Source organism: Eleutherodactylus coqui, chromosome 10 (genome assembly GCF_035609145.1).
Source record: "Eleutherodactylus coqui strain aEleCoq1 chromosome 10, aEleCoq1.hap1, whole genome shotgun sequence".
Lineage (NCBI taxonomy): Eukaryota > Metazoa > Chordata > Amphibia > Anura > Eleutherodactylidae > Eleutherodactylus > Eleutherodactylus coqui.
This window is the reverse complement of record NC_089846.1, coordinates 93938697-93958687: the sequence shown is the minus strand read 5'-3', so window position 1 is coordinate 93958687 and position 19991 is coordinate 93938697. Positions and strand designations below refer to the sequence as shown.

At 47.9% G+C, this 19991-nt stretch overlaps 1 protein-coding gene across 2 annotated transcripts; it reads left to right on the top strand.

Annotated features, from left to right (window-relative positions):
* Positions 1 to 12684: 12684 nt before the first annotated feature.
* Positions 12685 to 19325, top strand: LOC136579777 (TLR adapter interacting with SLC15A4 on the lysosome-like). Of its 2 annotated transcripts, none has more exons than XM_066579842.1 (2): positions 12685 to 12846; positions 18237 to 19325. In XM_066579842.1, the coding sequence occupies exon 2, from the start codon at positions 18255 to 18257 to the stop codon at positions 19098 to 19100; it is 846 nt and encodes a 281-aa protein (XP_066435939.1). In that variant the 5' UTR covers positions 12685 to 12846; positions 18237 to 18254; the 3' UTR covers positions 19101 to 19325. The 2 variants fall into 2 exon arrangements, with proteins under 2 accessions (XP_066435939.1, XP_066435938.1); XM_066579841.1 differs by having other exon boundaries at positions 12685 to 12851.
* The last annotated feature ends 666 nt before the right edge of the window (positions 19326 to 19991 follow it).

Sequence of the window (19991 nt, the reverse complement as noted above, 5' to 3'; positions counted from 1 at the left end):
GCTTCATGCTCCTGTCCTGCAGTGCTGGAGTTGAACCTGGGACCCCACAGTGCTAACCACTGGGCTAGGGTGAAGAATTGGTGCAGCGACTGGCACAGGGTGGAGTCAGTGTTACAGGGCCTGGCACAGGGTAGAGGCATCAGTCTAGTGCCTGCCACATGGGGCAATATTATAGTGCAAGGTAGAGGAAGGATTATCGGTGCCGCAACTGGCACAGGGTGAAGGCATCAGTGCAGCGACTGGCGGAGGGAGAAGGCAGTGTTGTAGTGCCTGGTGGTGTCAAGTGCTGCTTAGAGACCTAGAAGGATCTGTAGAGAGTAGTCGTTAAATTTCGCAATCAGGTCATGTAACACATTAGTAAGGGCGGTTTTGGTAGAATGACAAGTACAAAAAACAATACAAGGCGTGAAGAAGAGCGGTTACAGAGCGATGGCGGATTAGTTGAGCGTAGAGCATGTGTGGGAGATTGGAGACGGGTCGGTAATTAACCTCACAGGATGGGCTGAGAGATACAATGTAGTGGACTGCAGCACAACACAGAGCCTAAGCTGCTAAGGGGGTGACTGGCAGCACCATGCTGATGGCCTCCCATGTGGCAGACCGTGGAACTGAGACTACAGCTCTGGATGTGACTGGAGTATTCACAACATTGTCCGGTCATGATGGCACACATGGAGGTCGCCCTCTGACCTGCGGTGTCCACTTGTAGGAACAGGAAGGACTCAAGCAGGAGCGTTCCTTTTGTGTGGACCGGGCTTCAGTGGGAGCTGCGGCTCTCCTTCCTCCCCAGACTACATAAGCTAAAACCTTTCTATAGCTTCCTTAGCCTTCTGCTCCTGGTACGAACGGTGAAGTGATCAAAAGAACGCCGGTCCAGCATGGAATCGCTTGGAGCACTCGTGGTAAGGAAAATCACCATACTTAAACGCTGGCGGGTTTCCATTTGATGTAGTGTGCACTTTGCTGTATGAAGGGACGCCGGGCATAGGTGAGCTCTGACATCACGATTCCTCGGAGGTAAAGCCCGCCAGAACGCCATATTTATATCCTTCTACCAGGGCGGTTGGTGGGGAGCTCCTTTTAGCCTATAACCGACTTTCAATAAGGCTGTTTTACTTCAGTAGCGCCATAAATGGCCATGAAAGAATGTGGAGACCCAACAAACCGTGAGCGCTCCTCCCGGGCCAATGTCTACAATGCATTATTCTGTGTATAGCAATTTTGGGTTTCTTATTTTTCATGGTAAAGAAATTTGGAGGTCTAGAGCCGACGTCAAGAGGAAGGCTGGGAAATGTGCCGGGAAAATGTTCCCTCCCATTTAAAGGGGTTGTCTCGCGGCAGCAAGTGGGGTTATACACTTCTGTATGGCCATATTAATGCACTTTGTAATATACATCGTGCATTAAATATGAGCCATACAGAAGTTATTCACTTACCTTCCCTGCGCTGGCGTCCCCGTCTCCATGGCTCCGTCTAAATTCAGCGTCTAATCGCCCGATTAGACGCGCTTGCGCAGAAGGGTTCTCTGCCTTCGGGTCTGTTCGGCAGCAGCGACGTTCTGGCTCTGCCCCTCACGTCATCGCGTAGCTCCGCCCCGTCAGGTGTGCCGATTCCAGCCACCTGATTGGCTGGAATCGGCACACGTGATGGGGCAGAGCTACGCGATGATGCGTAGAAGGGGACGGAGCCAGAACGCCGCTGCTGCCGAACAGACCCGAAGGCAGAGGACCCTTCTGCGCAAGCGCGTCTAATCGGCCGATTAGTCGCTGAAGTTAGACGGAGCCATGGAGACGGGGACGCCAGCGCAGGGAAGGTAAGTGAATAACTTCTGTATGGTTCATATTTAATGCACGATGTATATTACAAAGTGCATTAATATGGCCATACAGAAGTGCTTAACCCCACTTGCTTTCGCGAGACAACCCCTTTAAAGCCTCCTCACAGCTGAGAGAGGCTACAGGAAGGTAACTAGACGTCTTACTAAAGAAATCCTAGGGGACGTTTTATACACTCTGGAGATAGACCTTGTCGCTGCCTCCACTGCTCACTCCATGTACATATGGCTCAACAGCTTGACAGCCACCTGAAGCAGAGAACTTCCTAGCAGATGACTCTACTGATATTGTGCGGTTTGGGGCCAAAATCATTGAATTGGGCAACTCAGCTAGGCCAGCACTATGGCTTAAATCATGGTTAGGAGATAGAAGATAGCCTTGGGATACAAAGTCAATTTACAACTCTTCCTCCCAGAAAGTTCCAAATATCCCCCTCAGCGCCCTATTCTCCAGATGAGACTGGTGTCCAGGGCTTATCCATGGGGTGGCTATTCGGATACCCAGGGAGGAGCAGGGATTGGGCTTCTGTTCTCCATTATTCTTAGCAAACCCAACTGTTCTTTTAGAACTATCATTAATCTGAAATCGCTTAATAATTTATCGCAGCTTTAAGATAGAGACCATCAGATCCCCAATCCCACCGTCTAATAGAACTCATGTTATATGCACAGTTGACCTGAAGGATGCGTACTACCTCACCCCTGAAGACCCAATATACCAGAGATCTCCTACTTCCAATTTGTATGCTTACCCATTGGTGTTTCCACCGCTCCTAGAGTATTTACAAGGGGGTAGTAGAAATGGTAGACTACCTCAGAGAAATGGGAATATACATTATTTAATACCTGGATGATTTCCTAGTGAAGACTCGTACACCGGGAACCGGGTCTATACACCGACTGCCAACAATGAAGCTCCTCTGCAGGCTGAGCTGGATTCTTAGTTTTCAGAAATCCAACCTCGTTCTAGGAATCCAGAGGACGTTCTTGTGTCGCCCGGAACTCAGTCTTCCTTGTCTTCCACTATTAGGAAAGAAAATCTCCAGTCTGTAACCCCCTCTAGAGAAAAAAAAAAAAAAAGTCCGTAAAAGGGGCAGTGAGAATCTTGGACAGATGACCTCATATATGCAGAGGGTCCCCCGGGTGCAGCTCCATTCCAGGCCCTTACAGACTTCTGTTCTGTCAGCATGGGACAGAGATCCATCATCACTGAATAAGGAATTTAGATAATCCTGGTACTTCCGGACACATCCGCAGTAGAGAAAGAACACCACCCGTACAGGTACGCAGGGTCCTCGGGCCGCGGGAAGGGTGGGATTCTGCTGTGGGCTCCTGCATGGAGAATCTGACCCGCCCGTGGACATGAGGCCTAAGAGATCCCTTACCTGGTGGATGCCCTCCTTTAATCTCAGCAAGGGGGTGCAGTGGTCCCTCTTCCTCTTTGTGTCAGGAACAACAGACACAAGTCAGGTAGGCTGTGGAGCTCAAGTCGCGGACCAAGTTTTTCAGGGCTTCTAGGGTTCTAATATCAGAATTAGAAGCAATTTGGGAGACCCTCCCACAGGAAGAAGAGTTACTTAGGGGATGACACATTAACATCTTCTCTGCTAATATAACGGCCGTGTCATGTATTTGCCATCAAGGTGGCACTGGGCATCCAAATTTGCAAAAGCTTGTGGAAAAAATGTTCTCCTGGGCAGAAGCATGAGTAATATAGTTTTCAGGGGTGCACTTAAAGGGCTCCCAGAACATCAGAGCAGACTACCTGAGCCGGAAGAAGCTAAACCCTAAAGAATGGTGTCTGACCTCTAAAAGAGTGGGATATGGACCTAACATTTTCCCCATCACCACCACCTTCTCGCTGCCCAGAGCTGTGCAGAAGATACGCGAGAACAGCGACAATAATACTCGCTGAACGTCATGGGTAAAGAGACTGTGGTTTCCGCTACTAAAATCACTCAATTCAAGACCCCGTGCCTCTACCTCCGGGCAGGACCGTCTAGCCCAGGACCCACTGCGGTACCAGGTCAAAGGGTAAAGCTGATGGCCTGGTGCTGAGAAGCAGAGACTCTTAGATCTTATGTCTCTCCGACAAGGTGATAACACCCTTTTTGAGAGTCGTAAAGCGGTCACCTTGACTATATATATATTAGAGTATGTGCTGTGCAAAAATGTTTTGTCTCTTGTTATGTGTAGTGCATAGCTGCAGCAAGTGAGAGGTTAATATTTGCATGTCATGCTTGCACATGTATCAGTTTCTGTCTTGTCATGTAGTAAGTCTGAGAGCAAGAGAGAGAGTTCCATTTCTTCTGGGTTCCTTAGTAAGAGTGTCAGCCACATGGGGGTACCTTCGAGGAGGTGTGGTTTCTGAGGATCTATATGCCAGTATCCGCAGAGGTGAGAGTGGAGAGACAAGGTTGAAATCACCGTGCAGAGGTACTATAACCAAGAGTGTCTACCCTTAGGGTGCCCACCCACTAGCGTTTTTTTACTGCGAAATTCGCAGCGTTTTTTTTCTGCAGGGGTCTTTGGGCTATGGGACATGCAAAGCTAAAATCGCGATCGCGCAAAATCGCGATATCGCGAATTTCGCAGTGAAAAAAAAACGCCAGTGGGTGGGCGCCCTTATTCTCCTCTGGAGATTTCCCTCGTCCAGAAGTGGTGCCTGTCAGATAGCTTGGCCTGCAGGACCGGTGTCATCCTGTGTTTTCGTCCCAGACCTTAAAGGGGTGGTCTCGCGAAAGCAAGTGGGGTTATACACTTCCGTATGGCCATATTAATGCACTTTGTAATATACATTGTGCATTAAATATGAGCCATACAGAAGTTATTCACTTACCTGCTCCGTTGCTACCGTCCTCGTCTCCATGGTTCCGTCTAAATTCGCTGGCGGCTTGCTTTTTTAGACGCGCTTGCGCAGTCTGGTCTTCTGCTCTGAGCACGAGCCGCTTCAGTGTGCTCGCCGCTACAGCTCTTCTGCGCATGTGCAGACGAGCTGTATCTTCTCGGGAGCGCGCTGGAGCGGCCATTCTGCTACCATCCTCTGTTAGAGGAAGGTGCAGAAACTGGAGCCGCCCAGCCGAGAAGCCCAGCCCAGCAGCGCCGCCCAGCCCAGCCGCCCAGGTAAGTGATGGGTGACGGACTGATGGGGGTGACGCGTGACTGACTGCCGCTGTGGCCCCAGAGCCTACCGCTGGGCCCCGGGGCCTACCGCTGGGGAGCCGGGGGGCCTACCGCTGGGCCGCCGGAGCCTACCGCTGGGCCCCGGAGCCTACCGCTGGGCCCCGGAGCCTACCGCTGGGGAGCCGGGGGCTAGTGCGGGGAGCTGGGGGCTAGCGCCGGTTACCTGCTGCCTGGCGGTGGGTGACTGGTCGGCCGTGTTCAATTCCGGGGTCCGGTCGGCGGCTGCGGGGCGTCTGGTTGTCAGGGAGACACAGCTGGTAGCGTCTCGGGAGCGCGCACGTCGGGCTACAGCAAGCGACAGGAAAAGAGCCGGCGGCCATCTTGGGGAAATTTTTTATAAGTTGCTGAAACGCTGGAACTGTAAGTACAAACCAGCTAGAAAAGTCATTTACAGGGGGGCTTAGTAATGTTTGCTTAATTAGGGGGACTGGGCAAAAAAAAAATTTTACTGCTTCCTCGAGACAACCCCTTTAAGTCTACTGTTTTGTCTGCACGGCCATCTTGTATAATTGTGCCTTGTACTAAGTTCATATCAAGTAAAGTTTTGCCAGTCCCTGACCATTCTCAGGGACCTGAGGTACGTTACACAAGTCTGTGGCTCATTTATCTACCACCAAGGGTCATTCTGGTGGGTAAAGGAACTTCACCCATGACAACTTCAACGCCTATTCGCATTTTTACTGGCTATCCCTCTCCTAGGGGTGTCCAGAAGAGGCCCAGTGCTATCCTGGCCGAGGCTATGTGTGTCCCTCCGGGAGGGAGCCTGGTAAGTGCCACCGTGACAAGCGTCCACTTTACCCTCCCAGCTCCTCAACGTATGCCCTGTGTCCGGGGTCACCCTATGGGAGGCTGCATTTTGTGCTTGGGGTTGTCCAGATCAGCCTGACTTCTACAATCCTAATCTACCTAAGACTTTCTTCAAGCAGTCCTAGGACCATGATGTCCGGTTGACAGAACACAAGTGGATCCGGACATTCATCAAGTGAGCAAATAGATCCTTTACTAGAAAATCTGTTCCTTCCTGGGATCTAAACCTAGTTGTGAACAGTCTCTACAGCTGCAGATCCTGGAACCGTCGCTGTGATATCGTCAGCAGGATGTTCCGTCTCAAACTTTTTTTCCATGAAGGAGGAAGTTCTGTGACCAGAAAACGTCCTACAGAATCCTCTGCGTGCGCTATTTCTGTTCTGATGACACACAAATGTTATATCCCCATCATTTTCAACATCATCAACCTCCACTACGGCGAGGACCCGCAACCTGCAGTAATACAGGATGTCAATCAGTACAGGATAAGTAATGTATGTACACAGTGACTCTACCAGCAGAATAGCGAGTGCAGCTCTGGAGTATAATACAGGATATAACTCAGAGTCAGTACAGGATAAGTAATGTATGTACACAGTGACTCCACCAGCAGAAGAGTGAATGCCGCTCTGGAGTATAATACAGGATGTAACTCAGGATCAGTACAGGATAAGTAATGTATGTACACAGTGACTCCACCAGCAGAATAGCGATTGCAGCTCTGGAGTATAATACAGGATGTAACTCAGGGTCCGTACAGGATAAACAATGCACATAGGTGGTGTCAAGGCTTCCTGTTTGGAGCTATGATTGCATAAATGTTACTTTTTAAGTTCTATTAATTTGTGGGATGATCCTTTCATGGAGAAGAGGAGTGTGTGATGTGGGATTCTCAAATCTGTCCTCCTGATGCCCCTTTAGACCCTCCTTGTATGATGGATGCAGACATAATAATGTAGTTATTCTGGATGCACGTCTCTTCGGTCATTTGTTTCCTCTTTGGAGAGGACGAGTTGTCGGGATGTTTTATGAGCTGCCATAAAATCTCCTGTACGGATCACTGAGAATGGACATAAAACGGCGGCAGAACCGGCGAGCGATGAAACGGCTGGATAAATGAGGAGGCAAGGAAATCCACAATGACCAAAACAATTGGCAGGAGCAGCAGTATAAGGTTAATACAGAGTTCCTATAAAGAAAGATCTGTCTATTAGGTACAGGAGACCCCACATGATGCCCCCTACTGCACACAATGTACACATGCAACGTTCGGTGCAAATCACAAGCCAAAGCCGTAAGCAGCTATAATGAGGGCAATGTATATATAAAAGGGCTCGCTGGTGATGGAAAATATGGAGTATAGGGGCATTTCATGGCTGTAATATGTGGGCATTTTTGTGTGTGGCAGAATCATGTGTGCATGTATCAGTATCATGTGTGCACTGTATGATGGTAGCATGTACACCGTATATCAGTATTATGTGTGCAGTCTATGGTAGTATGGTGTGTACATGTGTATCTTTATTGTGTGTATGTATGTCAGTATCAGGTGTGCACCGTATATCAGTGTTATGTATATGGTGGTATGTGTGCACTGTACGGTAGTATCTGGTGTACAGTATTTTGTGTGTAGTGTATTGTGCAGCTGTATTACGTGTGCATTATCTGTGTTTTTATAGCGAGTTCTACGACCAGAATAAATGGATCTCTCTCTCCCCACCACTGGATGCTAGTAAGCTCCGCGATATGTACCTTCCGTCCCTCACTTCACCTCTCACCCTGCTACATACTCCCTCTGCCCCAAGCGGTGGGGCTGGGCACCAACCTCTCCCAAACAACTGACCCTGGACAGGGCATTCGCATTGCCATTTGCCTTTCCTAACCTATGTTTACCCTCAAAGTCGAACTCTTGTAAGGCCAGGAACCACCTTGTTACCCTGGCATTGTTCCCTTTCCTTTTGTACATCCATTTCAGGGGGGCACGATCCGAAACCAGCTTGAACTTTCCTCCCAGGAGGTAATAGTGGAGTGAGTCCAGGGCCCATTTTATAGCCAACCCTTCCTTCTCAATTATTGCGTAGTTTTTTTCACAGGCAGCAAGTTTTTGGCTCAAAAACATTACAGGATGTTCTTCACCGTTAACCTCCTGTGACATTACTGCTCCTAGCCCTGCATCTGATGCATCTGTATGGACTACAAACGTTTTTGTAAAGTCAGGCGCCACCAACACGGGCTGCTGACACAACGCATGTTTTAGAAGCATGAATGTTTCTTCCGCTTCTGGTGACCAGTGGGCCATTTCCGATTTCCCCCCTTTTGTTAGCTCTGTTAACGGGGCTACCATCATAGCGAAATCCGGGAGAAAACATCGGGCAAAGAACCTCTGCAGAATGCGCTCCTGTGTCTTCTCTTCCCCCAAATGGCCTCCCAATACGTGTGAATGGGCCACGTGTAACACTGTTTGTCTATAGAAACCAGGTACCAGAAGTTGTTCCACCACCTCCTCTCTAACTCATTATTAATAGAAAGATGAGGGAACCTCCCCTCGACCCATGCATCTTCAGGAATACCATTCAACACAGTTACATTTTCAAAGGCATGTTTCAATGTGGGGTCATTGTGTTGTGCAGACCCAAAATTACCCGGCGATACCCCGAGATCAAGGAACGGCAACTCCTGATCTGCAGCGTAATTGACCAAAGCAACCTGGCTGAGTCCTGGAGCACCGCCCTAAAAAATAGTGTGTGACAGCTTAGTCCACAAGCTCCAGAATTGAGGAAAGTCTCTTCCGATTATCACTGGGTGGAGTACGTTCCTCACCACCCCAACTTTGTGTACACAAGCCCATAGTCAGTGCCTATAGACACATTGGAAACCGGATAGCCTTTAGTATCCCCATGGATGCATACCACCCCAAATTTTTCTCCATGAACCATCACATGTGGGAGGGAGGCAGCGATCAAAGTCACCAGGCTCCCTGAGACCAACAATGCCGCCACCCTGGCCCCATTTACCGTTACCTTACACATTTGTGGTTGAGAAAGGTGCCTGTGTGCACTGAAACGCGTTGCCCGTTGTTTTAAGTGAAGTTTGAGAATAAAAGGTGTTACTATTACGTGTGGAAACATCTACTTGGAGACAGAGGGAGATATCACTTCAAGGAGGGGCTCATGGTCATCATACCCCCCTCCTCCCCAGTAAGTGTAACTCCTATGCATTTTATCTTGACAGATTACTATTTGTGGTTGCACACTATTTTGTGAGCGCAGAAAATATTTTGTTTGCTGATAGCTTTTTGTACATTTGTGGTTGTGGGTCTTTGGATGGAGCTGCACTGCAGACAGGGTCCACAAACCAGGAGCAGCGCCGGCCATACATACACTCCATTGGCTCGACGCATGTAGGGCAGTGGGCTGCAATATGCCCTGGAGCCTGGCACTCCCAGCAAACAATCGGGATGGCTTGGCTCCTCCTGGCAGGTGCTGCTCCCTGTGCGTTCTTTGGCCTCTCTTCGACGTTGGCCGAAGAGTTCTTCCTCTGGGCATCCACTCGAGGATTGGTGCCACGATGAATGGATCTTGTAGTAGGAAACGCCTCCTCTGTGTGAGGTATCTCTCCACAATGCCCACCAACTCATCGGCATTCCGCGGGTCTCCCTGGGCAACCCACCGCTGCATGGACCTAGGCAGGGACTGCATAAACCAGTCCATCATGACTTTTTCCACCATCTGCGCGGGTGAGGACATCGCTGGCTAGTATTATGTGTGTATTGTGTATCAGTATTATGTGTCCAGTGGATGGTAGTATTATGTGTGCACTGGTTGGTAGTATTATGTGTCCACTGGATGGTAGTGTTGTGTGTGCACTAGATGGTAGTATCATGTGGGCACTGGATGGCAGTATTATGTGTGCAGTGGATGGTAGTATTATGCGTGCATTGCATGGTAGTATGTGTGCAGTGGATCGTAGTCTTATGTGTGCATTGTGTATCAGTAGTATATGTGCTCTGAATGGTAGTATCATGTGTGCAGTAGATGGTAGTATAAGTTTGTGCATTGTGTATCAGTATGATGTATGCAGTGAATGGTAGTATTATGTGTGCATTGTGTATCAGTATTATGTGTGCAGTGGATGGTAGCATTATGTATGCAGTGTGTATCAGTATCATGTGTGCACTGGATGGTAGTATCATGTGTGCACTAGATGGTAGTATCATATGTGCACTAGATGGTAGTATTATGGGTGCATTGTGTATCAGTATTATGTGTGGAGTGGATGGTAGTATCATGTGTGCACTAGATGGTAGTATTATATGTGTGTATTGTGTATCAGTATTATGTGTGCAGTGGATAGTAGTATGTGTGCAGTGTGTATCAGTATTATGTGTGCACGGGATGGTAGTATCATGTGTGCACTGGATGGTAGTATCATTTTGGGCATTGTGTATCAGTATTATGTGTGCAGTGGATGGTAGTTTTATGTGTGCACTGTTTATCAGTATTAGGTGTGCAGTGGATGGTAGTATTATGTATGCATTGGATGGTAGTATTATGTGTACCCTGGATGGTGATAGTATGTGTGCTGTGGATGGTAGTATTATGTATGCATTGGATGGTAGTATTATGTGTACCCTGGATGGTGATAGTATGTGTGCTGTGGATGGTAGTATTATGTGTGCATTGTGTATCAGTATTATGTGTGCAGTGGATGGTGGTAGTAAGTGTGCAGTGGATAGTAGTATTACGTGTACATTGTGTATCAGTATTATGTGTGCACGGGATGATACTATCATTTTGTGAATTGTGTATCAGTATTATGTGTACTGAAATGCGGAATTGCACTTGAGTAGATGGTTTGTATTTCACAGTCCTATATTACACAGACAACCTTCTCCTCATCATACACTATCTATTACACAGACGACCTCCTCCTCATCATACACTATCTATTACACAGATGACCTCCTCCTCCTCAAATACTAATATGTTACACAGACCTCCTGCTCCTCAGATAATAACATCTTACACGGACAACCTCCTCCTCTGCTCCAACTACCACACAGCTTCCAACCAGCACTGAACTACTATGTACCACACAGAAATGAGCTCAGCACCCACCCTTATGAAAGCTGTCCAAAATTAAATCTGTGTTGCCCAAAGCAACCAATCACAGCGCAGCTTTCATTTTACCTCAGCAGTATAACAAGTGAAAGCTGAGCTGTGATTGGTTGCTATTGGCAACAAAAATTACAGTGGAGGTCGGTGAGTATTACACAGACCTCCTGCTCCTAAGATAATATATCATCTTACACAGACAACTTCCTCCTCGTCAAATACTATGATTACACAGACGACCTCCTCCTCATGCAGTAGGATATTACACAGACGACCTCCTCCTCATATACCAATATATTACACAGACGACCTCCTCCTCATATACCAATATATTACACAGACGACCTCCTCCTCATATACCAATATATTACACAGACGACCTCCTCCTCATATACCAATATATTACACAGACGACCTCCTCCTCATATACCAATATATTACACAGACGACCTCCTCCTCATATACCAATATATTACACAGACGACCTCCTTCTCATATACCAATATATTACACAGACAACCTCCTTCTCATATACCAATATATTACACAGACGACCTTCTCATATACCAATATATTACACAGACGATGTCCTCCTCATATACCAATATATTACATAGACGACCTCCTCCTCGTGCACTAATATATTACACAGACGACCTCTTCCTCTTCATATACTAATATATTACACAGACGACCTACTCCTCATGCAGTAAAATATTACCCAGACGGCCTCTTCCTCCTCAAATACTAATATTACACAGATGACCTCCTCTTCATATACTAATATATTACATAGACGACCTCTTCTTCCTCATAAACCAATATATTACACAGACCACCTCCTCCTCATGCAGTAAGATATTACACAGACGACCTCTTCCTCCTCATATGCTAATATATTAAATCACAACACACACATACATATATATATATACACACACACACATATTTAAATTCTTTACGAGTCTGAAAATAAAATACACGGGCGAGGCCGGGTAATCAGCTAGTAATTACATATTTAAGGACCAGTACCACCACAGTCGGCTCCTTATAACAACGCGGGAGTGGTATATGAGGAGTGAAGGGCATCGATTGTTATAAACACAGATTATTAACATCTGTCCTGCAGTCAGCCTCCCTTCAGCTTGAAATGGCTGATAACAAAGGACAACAGCTTGCATTAATCCACACAGCAGATGGCGGGGAGACAGGCTACAGGTGTACTGGCCCTTTAAGGTCCTGTGCCTAGTAAGACAACAGCCACTTTCACAATTTCTTTTGTTCTGTATTTACTGGAAACGGACAGTCCGGCAGCATCGGCGCAAACCAAGCCTGAAATCATTATGTGATGTATGGCTGCTAGGTGTGAGCCGGAGCAATCATACGGGAACCCGGGAATTACAGGTGGACCTCCAGCTACCGTTCCCAGCCTCTTGCTCATGGTTGTATTATGAGACAGTGTTGTATGGATCTGTCATTTGCCATGGAGACATACATTAATTGAATATGATGCCAGAACTAGGAAGAGATTTGTAAATGCAAATGTAGAAGTCATTCTTGACTGAGGAAAGTAGGGTAACAATCGCGGTCATGTCTGTAGCCTGGGTGTGGTCACATGAGAAAGCACTAGTCGTCCTTGTATACACCCCCATCTGTGGGATCTATATATGGCGCCTCAGCAGGACATTGTGACTAAAACTACCTTTAATTCCGTTATGCTGTTGAAAGATTCTTGCAGAACTTCTCCTTTCTGACCGTCATTCTGGAAAATAAAAAAGGGAAGAGCTGATAATTCGTTACTCGGGGTCAGGAGGCGGAAGACGGCACATGCTGCTGGACGGCTGCATGACAGGATGGTGAGGGGACACCGGCGGCTGGTCTGATGAGCAAGGGGCGCCGCGGCAGCCGGTAAGGTAATAATCATATGCATCATACAGAAGTAACATGTAGGGCCGTACTTGCCATCAGGGACCAGAGGGCCAGTGCCTAGGGCATCTAGATGCCGGGGGCGGCCCCAAGGACAGGTTTGAAAAATGTCTTTAACCTCACCTCCCCAGACTCCTCTACAGGCTCAGCTCGGCTGTCTCTAACAGCTCTGCTAAATGTCGGTGGGCCGGTAGCTAGGGCCAAGGGGAATTTGGGGCTGATGGCTGCAGTCAAACTATGATAAATGGGGGGGGGGGAACATCCGGGACTCTATGGCCGTCAGACCTTGCTCTAGACCTGGAGTATGCTTGCCTAGCAGACTCCTAACTTGGTTCTGATAAAGTATCTATGTAGTCAGCTTGGTTCTGGTACTGTATTTATGCAGTAAGCGTGGTTCTGATACAGTATTAGAACCAAGCTTACTAAATAAATATGGTATCGGAACCAAGCTTACTACATAGATATGGTAAGCTTCGTTCTGGCACTGTATCTATATAGTAAGCTTGCTTTCCTTACCATAGTTATATAGTAATCTTGGGTCTGTTGCCCTGTGAATGTTACCGCTGGAGATAAGCCCATGGCAGAGGTATCTAACAATAGCATTTTTCCTTCTCAATAACGAAAACCCATACGCCCTCGGCCGAGTGGTACATATGTATGGGAGAGTCAGGACTGATAGTTGTCAGTTTAATGAGTGTTCGGCCAGCAGCTATCTTAAGTATATAGGCAGCAGTTTTAATGTGACTTACCAATAGGGGGCGTAAGCACTATGAGCGCCAAGAGAAGCATGAACTCTAAATATGGCGCTGGGGAAACATGGTTTGATCAGGCAAGAGAAGACCAATGTTGCAGCTTTAGGTACCGCTGCCTCTGTCTATGGGCACAGTGGCGTCCGTCAATGAGCAAATGGGGGGGTCACAGAACCAGCGGGGTTGTGTGTGTGTGTGTGAGAGAGAGGAAGGGGGGGGGGGGGGCTGCACTTTCCAGGACTTACAACATATCCCTTAAAGGAATATCCCTTTAAATCTTCATAATTTTTCCTTATATTGGAGACTCGTGTGATATCACGAGTTATCCATCGGTCACATTTATGTCACTGAGTCAGCCATCATATCAAGAACTGTATAATAATGACCCCCAGAGTGCTGATAGGAATGCCGAACCTATATACACCATATATACACCATATAAGAAGGGGGTCATCCACCATTCATTACATCCATAGGCAGGGAGGGATTTTCTGGAGGCGTTCTTCAACTACTCCCTCTCTCTAAAAAGAAATACCTCCCACCTAAGTCTAACTATTGTATAACTATTTTAGGTGCCTGTGCAGTGTAGAGTGCAAGGAAATAACTTTGCTGCTAGTTTTTGCCTCCAACCTCCATTCTTTGCACTGCAGGCGGCATCATTAGAGCTGGAAAATGGTGCAAAATCTCAGCAAGGTTACAAAGTGGCCCTTGATCTGTGATGAATGCAGCAGTGTACACAGATATCGTAGGGCCCCATTACAAAACTCAGTATACCCCTTAGAATATGTATGGTATAGAAAAAGTAAGTGAACCCTTTGGAATTCCCTGGGGTTCTACAGTGATTACTAATAACAGCGGGTCTGATTGTATCTAAGTCACAATTATCAACATAGTGTAACTGATAACACACAGACAGCGGTACCGCTCATCATCCACAGTGCAGGGAGGAACAGTAACTGAACCACTGAATGTAATAGGCCTCATGGCCACGGCTGGGTCAGATTCCAACGACGAAATCTTGCAGCGGAATCAGACCTGGTGCCCAACCTGAAACACATACTCACCTGTCCGGATCTGCTGCGAGTGTCTCGGCCGTCGAGCATGTGCAGTGCAGGGCATGTCGTGCCGGCAATGACAAAGATCCACGGCGATTTCAAAATTAACATTTTAGAATCGCCGCGGATTGGACGGCTTCCATTGACTTCAATTGGAAGCTCTCCGTGCGATTTTGCGCACCAAATACAGCATGCTTTGATTTACCTACGAACGGAAAGCGCAGTTGATTGCCACTCGTGGGCATGGAAGAATCTTTTAACATAGCATGCTATAGACGAACATTGCAGTGGAATTCGCGGCGGGCGTCTGGCCACAAGTTCTGCAGCAAAAATCCGTCCGTGGGCTTTGGGCCATAATCTGTAGATCCTACTTTAGCAGCAGTCACCTCCACCAAATGTTTCCTGTAGCTGCAAACAAGATTCACAACAATGAGGAATTTTGGACCCTTCCTGCCTGCAGATGTGCTTAGGTTCATCGTTATTTCTGGGATGCCTTGTGTGCACAGCCCTCCTCAGGTCATGCAACAGTGTCGCCAGGTCAGGACTCTGATTGGTCATTATACAACACAAACCTTCTTTCTCCACTATTCTTTAGTTGATTCCTTGTATGCTTTGGGCCATTATCGTATGACATCACCCAAAGTTTCTACAGCTTGAGGTCCTGGACAGCCACCCTTGCATTCTCCTGTAAGATGTACTTATCCACCTTAGAATTCATTGTTCCCTCATTGATCACAGGGTGTTCTGGCCCTGAGGAGAAAAGCAGCCCCAAATCATGATGTCCCTTCCACTACAGCCCCAAACAATGATACCACCTCCACCGTAGCCCCAAACTACGATTTCCCCTCCACCACAGCCCCAACCTATGATGTCCACTACAGCCCCAAATCATGATGTCTCCTCCACTACAGCCCCAAACCATGATGTCTCCTCCACTACAGCCCCAAACCCCGATGTCCCTTTCACTACAGCCTCAAACCATGATAACACCTTCGCCATAGCCCCAAACCATGATGTCCCCCCCACCATGCCCAAACCATGATGCCACCTTTACCATAGTCCTAAAGCATGATGTCCCCTCCAATACAGCCCCGGCCCACGATGTCCCCTCCACCACGGCCCCAACCCACAATGTCCCCTCCACGATAGCCCAAACTCTGACACCTCCTCCTCAATAGCTCAAACCATGATGCCTCATACACCATGACCCCAAACTATGGTACCTCCTCCACCATGGCTCCAAACCATAATGCCTCATCCACCATAACCCAAAACTATGATGCCTCCTCCACCATGACCCCAAACCATGGTACCTCCTCCACTAGGCTTCACAATTGGATGAGGTTTTGGTGTTGGTCTGTAGTGTTCTCCCTATCTATTGTGCATTGGTGCTAAAAAGAAAACCTTCCACTTTTGCCTCATCTGTCCATAGAATGTTTCCCAGAAGCACTGTGGAAGAATCTGATGGTCTCGGTGAACATGAGACAGACCACCATATTGTTTTGGCCAGCAGTGTCTTCCTTAGTGGTCTCCTTCCATCATCACCATTCTTGGTCAGTGTTTCTCTAATAGCGGACATGAACAGAGGTTTCTGCGCATCTTATAAAGCGAACATGCCGAAATTCAAGCTGGCCATCACGATTGGGCGTTGGACAGCTGCCTGTGTGTTATTAGTTGTATTGTGCTTGTCTACAATTGTGACTTAGAATCAGATACATTTTATTAATGATTGGTGCAGAAATCCAGGGATTCCCAAAGGGCTCACTTACTTTTTTCTTGCGACTGTACTCTGCCTGTATTACAGTTTATGTGTGCTGATTCATTGTGCAGCGTCCGAGGAGCGGCCCTAGCCTATGGGACAGCGGGGATTAGATGTAGGCCTTGTCACGGTGGCGCTACCATTTTCCACCCGGAGGACATAACCCAGACTGTAACCCATTCAGTGCTGCAGCTATGCAATACACATTATATTTACTCATATGGAACACATTGACAAGACACATAAGCACAAGACTACATAGATCATCCATTTCATACATTAACTTCTGTGCACCACAATTGTATAACCTATGTGTAGAAGTGACGCAGCGCAGTTGTTCTGATGATAAAGAATATAATTCTATCTGCCTGCAGCTGCCACTAGAGGGAGCTGATTGCATATGGATAGTACTGAACTCAATGAGAGCTGTATAAATTGTATCCATGGAGCTCTCCCTAGAGGTGACTGCAGGCAGCTATTATAACAGTGTCAAGCAGGAGAAGCAGGTCAGTGCTGGGCATCATAGTATGCTGGCCTCTATAGCAGATACGCCACTGACTGAACAGACTGAGACTGGATTATACCTGTGATGACCCCCATGCTCCTGGTTGAGCTCCTGGGGAACAGGGAGGGGGTCTGGAGCCAGAACATCCTTCCCTTTCATTTTCAGGTTCTACAGTAAAATCATCTACTTTCCAAGTCCCTTACTTTCTGGACCCTTATTTACCAGGTCTCTTACCTGCTAACCCCTATTTACCAGGTCTCTTACCTGCTGACCCCTATTTATGAGGTCTCTTACCCGCTGACCCTTATTTACCCGGTCTCTTACCTGCTGACCCCTATTTACCAGGTTTCTTACCCGCTGACTCCTATTTACCAGGTCTCTTACCTGCTGATCCCTATTTACCAGGTCTCTTACCTGCTGACCCCTATTTACCAGGTCCTTTACCTGTTGACCCCTATTTACCAGGTCTTTTACCTACTGCTAACTCCTATTTACCAGGTCTCTTACCTGCTGATCCCTATTTACCAGGTCTCTTACCTGCTGATCCCTATTTACCAGGTCTCTTACCTGCTGATCCCTATTTACCAGGTCTCTTACCTGCTGACCCCTATTTACCAGGTCTCTTACCTGCTGAACCCTATTTACCAAGTCTTTTACTTGCTGACCTCTATTTACCAAGTCTTTTACCCGCTGACCCCTATTTACCAGGTCTCTTACCCAATGACCCCTATTTACCATGTCTCTTACCCGCTGACCACTATTTATCAAATCTCTTATCTACAGGAACCCCTCTTCTCTGGACTCTACAATTGTGTGGCCTGCCTCATGTTGCTGGTACTTGTAGTGCTGCGCGGGCCGTACCGCTTTGGTCAGAATGACCTGCACCACGCTTCGCCTTACTTCCTGTTTCTCATAAGTAGTCACTGGAAAGAGGAACACGGAGAAAGACGAACTGAGCATTATATCATGGGAAGGAGGGGGCGGCACGTGACGGGTCAAAGATTACCACTAGGAGGACTACAGCTCCCAGCATCATTAGTTGTGCAGTCTAAACTCTGCAACACAAATTGTCCATCTTGTGATTGTGCTCCAGTTTCCAGACTGTCATCCATGAATGTTGTATAAAGTCTTTCCACAAATCCCTGCTCTGAGGCACTTGCCTGTCCAAAGGACATCTATAACAGTCTTCATCCTGAGCCTCCTGGTTCATGAATAGAATGTGACTAATGCAGTATAGACTGACACACAGGTACAGCATTGTCTGCTTCTGTTCCAGTCCTCTTCATCCTCTTATCTCTCCACAGACTTTCCCGGTCTCCACCATGCTGTCGGAGTCTTTCCTGCGCACGGCGGTCTACAGGGAGCTGCTAAATGCCGACGAGCAGAAAGGAGAGAAGAAGGAGCTGCAGGAGAAAAAGAGGTCCTCCTGGAAGCGGCGCAGTGCGGGGGGCGTCTCATCCGACCGCAGGCAACTCGAGGTGCTCTACCACGGTGAACCTTCAGGAGCGCAGTCACAAGCGTTAAGTATCCCGAAGCGCGAGGCGCTGAGCGACGCCACTCTGGATCTGTACACCTCATGGTCAAACCTCTACGGCAGCATCTACAAGAACTACCCGGATCTGCACATTGGCGGCGACCACATACTCCACAAGGTGGACTCTGGATGCATCTTAGACGCCGACTGCGAGGACGGGCCGGTGCTGCTCTCAGCAGACATTGATAACAGCAGCAGCCCTCCTAAAGTGAGTCTGTGGGGCCTCCTGGATAAAGAGGGGCCCCCCAGTGTAGAGAGCCACACTCTACTCTCCGCCCCCGCCTCCAACTCCGTCCTGAACGGCTTCATCGAGAAGAAGATGCAGGAGCTTTATAAGCAGTGCTACGAGGAGACGCTGACGGCCAACGCCTCGCCGCAGACCCTCCTGTGGTCCACCGTCCTCATGCACAACATACACCAGATCAGCCTGCAGATATCGCAGGAGCACAACATGGACCACTCCAAGGCCACCGAGGCCGTCCTGCAGTGTCTGTGCTGCGCCACCAGCGGGGGGAGCTCCGAGTTCATCACCCCAATTCTACACATCTCCAGCCAAGACAGCAAGGCAAAAGTGGGGGCGCCATCAAGCAACTCCGCCCTTATCATGAGCGGCCGGGTGCACAGCAAAAAGTGACACTGCACCATATTACAGCTTATGTCTCATACTCTAATCACATCCAGAGCTGCAATCACACTCATGCTGTAACATCAGGTCTTATTTCAAACTCACACCCAGAGCTGCAATCACATTTCTGCTGTAACATCAGGTTTTATACTCCAGTCATATCCAGAGCTGCAATAACACTTCTGCTGTAACATCAGCCCTTATACTCCAGTCACATCCAGAGCTGCAATCACACTTAGGGCGCCCACCCACTGGCGTTTTTTTTCCCTGCGAAATTCGCAGCATTTTTTTCTCTGCAGGGGTCTATGGGACTTGTAATGTTAAAATCGCGATCGCGCAAAATCGCAATTTACCGCGAAATCGCGATTTTGCGCGATCGCGATTTTAACATTAAAAGTCCCATAGACCCCTGCAGAGAAAAAAATGCTGCGAATTTCGCAGGGGAAAAAAACGCCAGTGGGTGGGCGCCCTTAGGCTGTAACATCAGGTTTTATACTCCAGTCACATCCAGAGCTGTAATCACACTTCCGCGGTAACATTAGGTCTTATTCTCCACTCATATCCAGAGCTGCAGTAACACTTCTGCTGCTCAGCTTTCAGCTGTAAGACCTCCCCCCTCGGTGCTGCCTCCTGCTGGTTCGGTGTCTGTACAGAATAGCTTCTGCTGATGTGTGTTCTATGACTTTTAGTGTGCTGTGCAATAATCTGATGTCTCCCAGAATGCACTGCATTACAGTTAAAGAGGGGGGTACGATTTTACAGCAGAATTGTAACTGCAGCTTTGGATGTGATAGGATGATAAGACTTGATGTAACAGCATATATGTGACTGCAGCTCTGGATGTGACTGGAGGATTAGACACAGTCTAGCAGGCAGTCAGTGATCTGCTGACTACGCTGT